The 12,096-nt window shown below is 39.6% G+C and overlaps 1 protein-coding gene across 2 annotated transcripts in view; it reads right to left on the reverse strand.

Annotated features, from left to right (window-relative positions):
• LOC124727630 (protein zer-1 homolog) overlaps positions 1-12,096 on the reverse strand; it is a 178,004-nt gene that overhangs the window by 21,144 nt on the left and 144,764 nt on the right. For both annotated transcript variants that reach the window (XM_047248494.1, XM_047248485.1), the window contains exons 8-10: positions 11,053-11,214; positions 4,905-5,054; positions 765-919 (exon numbers count right to left, since the gene is read on the reverse strand). In XM_047248494.1, the coding sequence (XP_047104450.1) occupies positions 765-919; positions 4,905-5,054; positions 11,053-11,214 (467 nt within the window). The remainder of the gene's footprint in view (positions 1-764; positions 920-4,904; positions 5,055-11,052; positions 11,215-12,096) is intronic.

The following is a 12,096-nucleotide window of genomic DNA, read 5'->3' on the forward strand; positions in this document are numbered from 1 at the left end:
TATATGGTGTAAGAGATTAGGATAAACTAACTGGTCCGGCAAGATGGATGGTGCAAGAATGCAGTTTATGCCTCCAGCGGCTTCTTTGCAAGTTTATTTCAGTATCGTCTTCTAATTGTAGCAACACTCACTCCTCCATATCTGGCAAGCAAACTGTGCAAAGGGGTCATTCAGTAAATATCAGATTTGTTACAGGCCAAGGAAAGGATTATTTCAGGCAGATACAGAAAAATGGGACAGGAAGTGTGGGACAAATGATATCTCCCTCCTGACAGCCATTTCAACTGTTTTGCAAAACTCAATATTAATTGGTAAATGACTATACTCAAATTCAGAGTAGGGAACTGCATTAGGGAGAAGCTGATAGGCTAGCACAACAGTCATTAATAGCTAAGAGATTCTTAGCATTTTTTTTTTAATGTATGTCTAAAATCCAAAGGACTTTGTAAGAGGCATAATAATTTACTTATCCATAAACTATAATATTTTGCTATCCTCAGTCAGTTAGCATCTAGCCTTAATGTTTGATACTTTGCATAACCTGAGTGCCATAGTATCTACCTATCATCCCACTTATTTACCTGGCTGATAATCTACCCTATTCTTCAAGAATAAAAATTCTATTTCTAACTCCTCAAGTATGAAACTGTTTTCAACTGCTTACAGGGTGAAAGGTCATTTTAACATTATAAATACTAACAATAATAGCAATTAATATTGCTTTGCTCAGGATGGTACTACTACTAATTTAGATAATATATTACCTATAGTTGATGTTTCTCTCAGTTGACAAATCCCATCGCTCTATTGCTGCAAGCATTCTTCGCAATACTTCTTCTCTTTTCGGAACAGCTAAAGTCCAGGCTGCTGGACCATCAGACGCCATGTGTGACAGGACACCAGCAGCATTATAACTAACCTAAAATTGCAAAGGCATGCTTAGCATGAGATATAATGTGTAAATGATACACTGGAGTAAAATAACGATGTGACTACCCACGTTATAAACACTTGCATGAAAACACATTCAACGAGGGAAAAAAAGTATCTTCATTTTAAGGATACTATTTTTTCACCATTTTGTCCCCTCAAGTAAATGAACAAAGGGTAGACAGAGAGCAAGGGCAGCAGGGGTGTGAGGTGTGTACCACAATAAGTCCAATTCACTGCACTACAATATTTTGTTTAATGTGATTCACTTGTGAACAGTCATTGTACAGAAGAATGTTGAAAATTAGATGGCTAGATCACATAACTAATGAGGAAGTACTAAATAGAATTGGGGAGAAAAGAAATTACTGGCACAACCTGACTAGAAGAAGGTATTGGTTGGTAGGACACATTATGGGACATCAAGGGATCATCAATTTAGTACTGGAGGGAAGCAGGGTGGGGGATGGGGGTGGGGGGAAATCGTAGAGGGAAACTGAGAGATGAATACAGTAAGCAGATTCAAAAGGATGTAGGCTGCAGCAGTTACTCGGAGATGAAAAGGCTTGCACAGGATAGAGCAGCATGAAGAGCTGCATTAAACTAGCCTTTGGAATGAAGACCAGAACAACATCACTATGGCTAGGCAGCAACACAGAGTGCCTGTAATTTTTACAATATAATTAGACAAGATGGATCTGAATAAAAACATCAAGAGTTATCATAGCAATATTAGAATTTTTGTACATCATCTGAGACTGTTCAGTCAACTCAAATATGCATTTACTTTACTACTTAACCTCTTCCATTTCTTTTAAATAAATGTTTCTGCACCTTACACATGATGCACCTGTTCTCTCTCACTGTTCACATTCCCATATTGTACATACTCAGAAGAGCAGGAGCTGTCTGGTCATATCAATTTAAATTTTCCACAAGTTCTCAAAATCTCTTCAGATAAATTACATCTAATGCTTCATCCTTAGCCATCTTGATATCAACAGCACATTAAATCCAAATCTTCCTCCCTTTTATCATGATTCTTTCATTCCGTTTGCATCAATTACTTTTCCAACTGTCTCATATACTTGTAATGACCTCTACTAATATTATTACTAGTGAAAAAAATGCTTCTGTTAGGGCACAAAAATGGTGAACACATTCCTCTTTAAGAGACTCTGACAGAAAAGTGGGGAACCAGCTGCCTCAATTCTCATTCCACCTTCTTCAACACGAATTTGGCATGGGAATGTATTCACGCTCCTTTGACACACTCTCTCTTTGTAGTTCAGCCTATATACTCAGCATCTCCTTCTCACTGCCACTGTTTATATATCTCTCTTTCCCACTGTCTCATTTTCTTCCCATTGGCACTTTCTCCTGCCTGTCTCTCCCACTTCACTGTCACTGTCACTGTCTACATACCTTTCTCTCACTCTTTATTAGCACTGTCTCTTTCTCTGCCACTTTCAATGTCTCTATCTCACTGCCATTGCCTTTGTCCCATTCACTTTCTCTCCCGTTGCCAATGTCTCTCCTTTCTCATTTACAGTGTGCTGTCTTTCTCTTCAACCATTACTGTGTCCTCTCCATAGTGTCTTAGAGTTTGTCTGCTCTGTGTTTTGACCTCAGCAAGCTTTAATACACAAGTATAGAGGATGCGGGAAACTGGTCATTTTTCTTAACGCGTGGGCTTAGAGCAATGGGCGGAAAACCGTTAAAAGTCGATCCTCCCCTCCAAAATTGGCAGACATGTCAGCTCCTCTCTTTCATTGTCACTGTCTGCACCCTCTCTCTCTCTCTTTCTCTCTCTCTCTCTGTCCCCCCTCCAAATTAACACTGTCTCCTCAATCACTTGCAATGGCTCTTTCTGCCTTCCTCTCCCACTGCCAGTGTCTCCTCTCTCTAATTTACACTGTCTCCCGTATTTACAGTATATTCCATTGCCACTGTCTCATCTCACATTTACATTGTCTCTTTTTGTGTTTCTTTCCAACTGCCACTGTCTCCACCATATCTCGGCAGCTCAACAGTTATGGTGGGTCAATCTTATTTTTTCCCCTACACCCACATCCAGAGTCCACCCTCCCCTTCACCAACATGTTAAAATTCGCCCATCTGGAGACGGAGTTGAGACCCACCACGTCTATGTATGATCTCCACTCATCTCTCTTTTTCATTTCCTCAGTCTCCTAATCCTTTTGCTCCCCCTGCTACTATCTCCATCCATCTCTCCTTCTCTTTTACTGCCACTGTCTCTTATTGACCATCACTATCTCCTCTCTCTTTTCCTCCCACTGCCATTGTCTTCGTCCATTTAACTACTTCTTTTCCACCATCATCATCTTCTCTCTCTGTCTCTCCCACTGGCACTGTTTCTTATCTCTTCCACCGTCACACTCTGCTACTCTCTCTCAGCCACAGAAAAATACAAGTATGTTTGCATGCCAAAATGTTTGGTGAGAAAGGTGGGATGAGGAATGAGGCAGCTCATTCCCCATTTCTCTTCCAGAATCTTTTTAAAGGCAAACACATTTTTCCATTGGTTTCCTTTTTTCCCTGTTACATCAGAGTGTGTGCAGCTTATATAATACAAATTCCATAGGTCAGCAAAATTTTGACAGTTTATTTACATGCTTCGACAAATTTACATGCGTTAACACATATAAACAACAAATGAGTATGCATAATATAAGGTTAACGCAAAATCATTTGCTTTAAATTTTTTTCTAGATACTTTGCTCATCAATTGCAATTCACTGAAAATGCCAGCTTTATTGTTTGCACCTTAAAAAGAGTGAAAATGTTACTTGTAATAAAAGTGGTACCACTGAATGATTTCCAGGTGATGACATCCTGTACAGGCATGAAGTGCCCATTATACACAGACAGCATGTCAAAGTTTTATTGGTGAAAAAATGCTGACTAAAAATGTAATCTCATGACCCCAGAACCCTTGCTATGACCCCAGAATCCTTGCCATTTGTTACCTATGACAGTTGAACTACTGTGTGTGGTTTCAGTTGCCCGAGACTGCAATCATGTGTGTGAGTTGCATTTGTTTGTTTGTGTGTGTGTGTGTGTGTGTGTGTGTGTGTGTGTGTGTCATTGCAGAGAAGGCCAATGGTCGTCGAAAGGCTTTAATTGTGAGAGTCTTTTTGTTGTGCCTATCAGCGACTCAGCATCTCTGCTATATGGTGAGTAGCAACTTTCCTTCTCATAATATTGTTACATTCCATCATGGATTTTCCATTGTTTGATAGAGATGAGGGTGGTTGAAATGTTTTAAAAAGGTAACAAATTTTAAACCTAAGCTGTATCAATAAACAAGAATTTAAAATATAACACTGACATTGGGAGAATCACCAAAGACTGTTCATAAAATGCAAACAAAACACAGAAGGCCAAAATGCTGGTAAAGATATGTTTAAAAAAGGGGCCAGATTACTGTGGCTGGCTGACTACTGAGGAGTGACTGACTACTGAGGAGTGACTGACTAAGCTACTCCGTGACTCACTAAATTCTCACACTTCATATTTTGAGACAGAGCACTGATAACAAACAAAACCCTAAAACATGAACCACACTCGCCTCTGCCATTTAAAATAGAGAATGGATCCTGTTGCAGATGCAGGTCTGCCCTCAGGTTGTCGTAAAATACACTCAATTAAAATCTGCTGTATATACACCCGGGGAACACATTTTTAACACTTTGGTGGTTCCTCGCGCTGTAAGAAAAGCCATATGTTAATGGGTACTGTCCTACTCTGAGACTTCTAATGATTGCTTCTTCAGCTTGACATGGACAGAGGGAGGTAAGCCACGCTCGAATTGAAGGTTTCACAGACCTCAGCTTATTCTCCTCACTTTCATCTACTGAGCCTCTCACTTAACACTATAAGTGTCAACGGAAGATACTTTCAAACCCAATCAGTCACAGATAATGCACAATTCAACTACTGGGTCTACTCACCTCAATTCCATCACTTGCAGAATCTAGTAAATCTGCAAATACAGAGACAAACTGGCTTGTCATGAGACGTGGCCTCAAACTCTGCACCTCAGCTACATTACCTAAAAGACCCATCATGTTTCTCAACAGTTCTTCTTTATCTGGAAATGTCTAGAATAATGGAACCACAGGATTTAAAATATAATCATTATTTAGAGAAAAATTGTAAGTAGCAGAAATAAATATTTATGCATACAACATGATAAACAATAAAATGCATACAGTTACAACTATTACTCGTATTGTGTGTTTCTAGGGCCTTGTCTTCTTATATTATTTTGACAAAAAATTATTGGTGACAGGATATGGGTTTGTAAGAATAAGGGTATAACATTTCATATTTCTTCCAGAGAGAAAATTATCTCATATAAAGTAATAACTATCAACAAAAATAATCACTGTAACTGGATAGAAAAAACCCCCTACTTACAAAATGGCAACAGGAGACACACATAAAAAAGATATAGCCATATGTAATAACTTTTTAAGTGTGTCCTCCTGCTGCCTGGCGAGTAGATTTTTTATCTATCCAGTTACATTATAAAGTAATAACTATTGCAGATTATACACATTCCTCATATTAACCTCATAGTTTTTTTACTAACTGCAACAGGAAATCATTTACAACAAAAAATGACAAATATCAAAAATGTAGGAACAAAAGCGGTTTCATAAATGTGCTAGCACATCAAATACTTGCCAGTACTAGATACCATATTTATCAACCAATGCAAGTAAGTTACTGACAGGCAGTATTTTGCTACACATTCATTTGTTGATTCTTACACTGTGTTCGATATGTCCCATCACTAATGAGAATCATCAGCAATGCACAATGAATCAAAATCTACATTAATAAAATGAAGTAACTGTTAGAAACTGCAGCAATAAAAATTATTTTTTGCTATAGGCACAGACTATTTGTGATTACTCTAGCTAAGCTTTTTGCCAAGATCTCTTATTTTTTTGAATAGGTGGAAATGCTTCACAAAATTGTTCACTAATCACCTTTTAGTGTGATATGAGGATGACTTGTGATTTCTTACGGTTAAGTTCAATACTCAAGTTTCATGGCCATTGCCATATTGAACAAATATCATCATACATACATAAAATAGCAATATCAATGTTCTTAAGGATGGCCTTTGATAAAATTGGATGTCATTAGCATAGTGCTATGCACATGAATGGAGCAGAGAGAAATACTGACACATAGTGAGAAAAGCATTGGACCAAAGACTGAATCCTGGGGGCAACTCACAGCTCAATTCTAAGGTGGATTCTCTGAACCACAGATGACTATTTGGGAACATTGCTGATGGAGCAGTTGCGCCAGTGTGCAGTATCAAAGTCCATAAAATAGTTCCTGAAAGCAATCTTCACATACAAACAGAAAAATGGAGCTGCAGGACTGCAGTTTATCATAGTTTAGCAGACCTGAGCCTAATATTTGTAGCCAGTTATCCAACTAGGAAAAGGTGAGCTGCAGTTTAACATAGAATCCAAAGAAATGTTTTGTTCTTGTCAAACTCTCTCTACCATTAAAACACTACTGCTACGTTACAAAAGAAATATATAAAAGAAATCGTACTCCAACCAGGATATGACCCCATGATTTTCTGCTAAAAAGCACACATTTTAGCACTACACTATCAAGCTCAACTTAAACTGTAATTTTGAAAACAACACCTTCAATTTAACGTGGAATCTGAACCACGTTTCGCTTCTGGTGAATGTCCACATCACTGAGAGGTGAACACTAGGTTTACAGACAGCGACAACTCAATAGTCCAACTGTTATTTGAGTCCATGACATTTTGGTTTTCAAGCATGAACGTTACTGGTAGACCAACGGACCCAACTTGCACTTTCCTCAAGCGTCATTGTATCTGGAGTTACGGCAGCTGTACCACTAGATAGCAATGTCATCATTTTCGCAGTGGCATTGGACTTTATTTCATAACAACTCCGCCAAAATCCACGAAACACATACACATTGTATGTTTTTATTTACAATTCTGTGGGATTTGCTTTACAGAACATCAAATTTTACATTTCTAAGGAAACTTTAGAATCCTCTGATTTACTACTGACTGACCCAGTACATTATTTTGACAGTTCTCTTGCAGTGCTTGGGAAGATGAGTGAAATTAAAGTTGACACAAATGCCTGTGGATTCACAGAGGAACAATTAGTTTCATTTAACTAAGCAAGGTTGACAATATGTGATATGGAATATACTTTTTCACACAGTACAAAGCCTCTTTAAAAGACAACTGGCACCTATTTATGCCTGATAACTGAATGATGGTGTTCCTCATCCACTGAAAGAGTTCTCTTTCTTGAATAATTGTGGTAAAAGGGATAGAAAGAAAAAGGGATGGCAAAAAGACAGGAAAGAAAGAAAGACTTCCAGTCACACAGAGCATTGTGTCAACACAAGAGCAAGAGCTGAAAATCTATGCCAGACCGAGACTCGATCCCAGATGCTCTGCTTCTCTAGAACGGTTCCTTTAACTGCCTCGGCCATCCAGACATGCTTTTTGTCAGATCCAAATTCCCGACTTCTGCTCACTGTACAACAACAACCGCTGCCCATTAACTTCCTATTCGAAGATTTCTAATTCCTGTAGGAGTTTGGATGTTGGCTGTGCATCCACACTAAAACTTTTTCATCAAACAGCCCATAGAATCATAGATGAGTGGTGTCTGTCAGATACCATCCATATCAATCATATTTATAGTTATCTATTCTGCTTTTTCTTCAAATGTTTGTCAAATATTTAGTTAATAAGTGCAGTATTAGAGGTTGATAAATACATGACGAGTCAGCATTATCTGACAGTTTTTTAAATTTATAGTACACTGTGACATTTTGAGATGCACGAACTTCTTGATTTCATGAGATACACAATGAATAGCAGCTTAAATCTTACATGTTAATTCTGACAGAAATTAATCTTTTGTGGAAGATAATGCCCTTTAATTGCTTGCTCTCTTTTTCTGCAGACTCATTGACCCTCTATGCAGAGTTTGTCATCACTCACTCTAATGTGTTATGGGGTACAGCATGAATCTCTTGTTCAAAGACATCCTTTAATTGAAGCACAGAATGTGGATCATTGATGCACACTTTGTTCTAAGTGAAATGCACAAGAAAAAATCACATGTGCTAAGATCAGGAGAGTGATGTGGCCAGTCAACACAGCCTGTTTTGGCAATCATTTTCATCAGAAACAACTTCCTTACTTTGGCCATACAAACATTAAAAGTGTTAGCTGTTGCACCATCTTGCTGAAACCAAACATTTCGACAATTCATGCCACAGCGATGAAGTTTGGGGCGCAAAATTCATGCACCATGGTCAAATAACGCTCACAGTTTATATGGTGATGGCTCACCCATTTTCTTTGAAGAAATAAGGCTCTGTGACACCAAATTTCCCTAATCCAGTCCACATTGTAACTCTACCGCAATCTGATGGATGCTGGTGAGTGTTGCTTGGGAACCAATAACCACAGTTTTGTTGCTGTCTAGGAAAAAAATAAGCCCCATTTGACATTAAAATCATAACAACAGGTTTTTCCTGCAACATCTCTTACTACCTCAGCAAAATGCCTCCTCCTCACAAAATCTTGAGGCTTCCACTCCTGAACAATAGGAATTATGTAGTGCTGAAAGCTTAGATTATGCAAAGTGCATCGGACGGCTGAATTTGGTAACCCAATACACTGAGTGTCTCATCTTGCAGATCAGCTGGGGCTCTGTTGAATTGCATCACATAGAACTTTCAACATTTTCAAATGACACGGCCCTCTTTGTACTGCATCCCATACCCACCCCCACTCCCATTCAGAACCTGTCTCATGAAAGTTCTTAGCTCACAGGACAATGGTACTGTGGATTGGAACTGCACCATTGTGTGGGACCTTGAATTGGTGAGAGAATTTCCTCTGAGTGGTGGTAAAAGATTCTGCATTTTTAAAGAACATCTCTATGGGTGACATAGTGTCGCACTGTCCACCTCTCCACTGTAACAAAACTGCCACTGTAGGGGAAAACAATGAGTCCAAGTGAATCCTACAATTACACTGACTCATCCGCTATTACTAGAGTCAAAAACATCAGGTAACACTGACTCAGTGAGTATTTTTTGTGTTTTAGCACCTAAACATCCATACTCTATTAATTATGATGTTGTGTGACTGCTGCCATTATCATTTTGAGTGTGCCAACATTAGTTGTTCCTAATATTTTTCCCTGCTCCTGATATTTACTGATGTTGTAATTTCTGTTGCCCAAATTTTGTCAATTTTTTTATTTCTAATTACATAGTCCTGTACTCTCATTATCCTTCTTGGCTTTGTTACACATGATCCAAATCTTCCCTCCACAATTGAAATTTTTTCTCTTTCTTTTGTGTTATTCTTTTCAACAAAGATAACAGGATGCCTGGCATTCAATTTTCTTAACATGCCTGATGCAAAGAGACAATTATCTCTTTTTATCTTACAGAAAATGTAACGAAATAAAAGAAGGCAAGAGAGCAAGTAAAACTCTGGTATTTTCTTGACATTGGTGCAACTGCTACAGTTGTAGCTTTTGGTAAAAACTGGAAGAAGTCAATCACACAGTTGTTCTGAAAATGGATAGGAATCTTTGCATTAACTAACGAGAAGAAAAACCAGTGATCATAGTCTTAAGGTAACATTAACATTATAAAATTACTTCAGAAAATCAGTACTGTAAACATCAAATTTCTTCCACCACATTTTAAGTTCTACATGTCAACAATATACACCAGAAATACACTGAGGTGAAAAAAGTAATGGGATGGTAACAAGCAGATATACAGATGGCGGTAGTATTGCGTACACAAGGTATAAAAAGGGAGTGCATTGGCAAGGCTGTCATTTGTAATCTGGTGATTCAGGCAAAAAGATTTCTGACATGTTTATGAGCACACGACGGGAATAAACAGACTTTGAACATGAAATGGTAGTTGGAGTTAGACACAGGGTTCATTCCATTTCAGAACTCATTAGAGAATTCAATATTCCAAGATCCACAGTGTCAAGATTATACCAAGAATACCAATTTCAGGCATTACCTCTCACCACAGACCATGCAATGACTGGCAGCCTTCACTTAATGACTGAGAGGAGCAGTGTTTGCATAGAGTTGTTAGTACAACAGACAAGTTACACTGCATGAAATAACCACAGAAATCACTGTGGGATGTATGACGACTGTATCCATAAGGACAGTGCAGCAAACTTTGGTGCTAATGGGCTACAGGAGCAGATACCCCATCTGATTGCCTTTGCTAACAGTATGACATCACCTGCCGTGCCTCTCCTGAGCTTATAACCTTATCAGCTAGACCCTAGATGACTCAAAAACTGTGGTGCGGTCAGATGAGTCCTGATTTCAGTTGGTAAGAGCTGACAGTATGGTTTGAGTGTGGCGCAGACACCACGAAGCCATGGACTCCGGCTGTCAACAAGGCACTGTGCAAGATGGTGGTGGCTCCATAATGGTGTGGACTGTGTTTACAAGGAATGGACTGGATCCTCTGGTCCAACTGAACTGATTGCTGACTAGAAATAGTTAAGTTCGCCTACTTGGAGATCATTTGTAGCCATTCATGGACGTCGAGTTCCCAAAAAACGATGGAACTTTTATGGATGATTATGTGCCATGTAACCGGACCACAATTGTTCATGACTGGTTTGAAGAACATTCTGGACAATTTGAATGAATGATTTACTCACTCAGATTGCCCAACACAAATCCCATCAAACATTTAAGGGACGTAATCAAGAGGTCAGTTTGTGCACAAAATCCTGCACTGGCAACACTTTTGCATAAATATTGAGCCACGCTGGCTCTATAGCCATCCATATGGCATGGGACTTCCAATGACTTGTTGAATCCATGCCACATGAGCCGCTGCACCACAACAGCCAAAAGGAGGTCCAACATGATATTAGGAGGTATCACATGACTTTTCTCACCTCACTGTGATATGATGTACTGTAGTACACAATTAAACAAGAAATTTATCAGTTTGAATGTTGCCAACTTACTTAAATTTTTCCATACTTACACTCAAGCATCCAAGAAAGAACTCCATTCCTCTTCCATCAAGAAACCTTTGGCAGTTGATGGCTGTCTCATCAGTAACATTCCACATGGTCGACCACGCAACTTCCAAAACATCATCACACACCTTTCGAGACAGTCTGTCTTCAATTAATGCTAGCATCCTCTAATGAAATAAACAATGTATGAGTATGTGTGCATTAATGCACTACTTCTGTTGCAATATATATGCATCTACACACATCACAAAAAGTTTTCCACTACCCTGGTTCCGAGAACTCCTGAAGATAGACATTGACTGTGGGTACTGTATCACAGACACAGTCCCTTTGACTGTTCAGAGATGTCACTAAACCTGCCCAAAGATGTAAACAAACATGCATGAGCAGCGCCTATTAGACGGAGGGGGTCTGACAGCCGATCAGTTCCAGTCATTCCACCAGGAAAGAGGTACACGGCTCATGTTGTCTGTAGTTCAACCATGCCTAGACCGTCAATACCGTGATTCGATCGCGTCCACAGGCCATCCAAGGGCTACTACTGAAGTGGATGACCGCCACCTATGGATTATGGCTTCGAGGAACACTGTCAGGAATGCCACCATGTTGAATAATGCTTTTTGTGCAGCCACAGGACACTGTGTTATGACTCAAACTGTGCACAATAGGCTGCATGATGCACAAGTTCATTCCCAATGTACATGGCAAGGTCCATCTTTGCAACCATGACCCATGCAGTGCGGCACAGATGGGCCCAACAACATGCCGAATGGACCACTGAGGATTGGGATCACGTTTTCTTCACCGATGAGTGTCGCGTATGCCTTCAACCAGACAATCGTCGGAGACTTGTTTGGTGGCAACCTGGTCAGGCTGAACACCTTAGACACACAGTCCAGCGAGTGCAGCAAGGCGGAGGTTCCCTTCTGTTTTGGGGTGGCATTATGTGGGGCCGGCATACGCTGCCGGTGGTCATGGAAGGCATCGTAATGGCTGTACGATACGTGAATGCCATCCTCTGATCGTATCGGCAGCATATTGGCGAGGCA

This window comes from Schistocerca piceifrons, chromosome 1 (assembly GCF_021461385.2).
Source record: "Schistocerca piceifrons isolate TAMUIC-IGC-003096 chromosome 1, iqSchPice1.1, whole genome shotgun sequence".
NCBI classification, from domain to species: Eukaryota; Metazoa; Arthropoda; class Insecta; order Orthoptera; family Acrididae; genus Schistocerca; species Schistocerca piceifrons.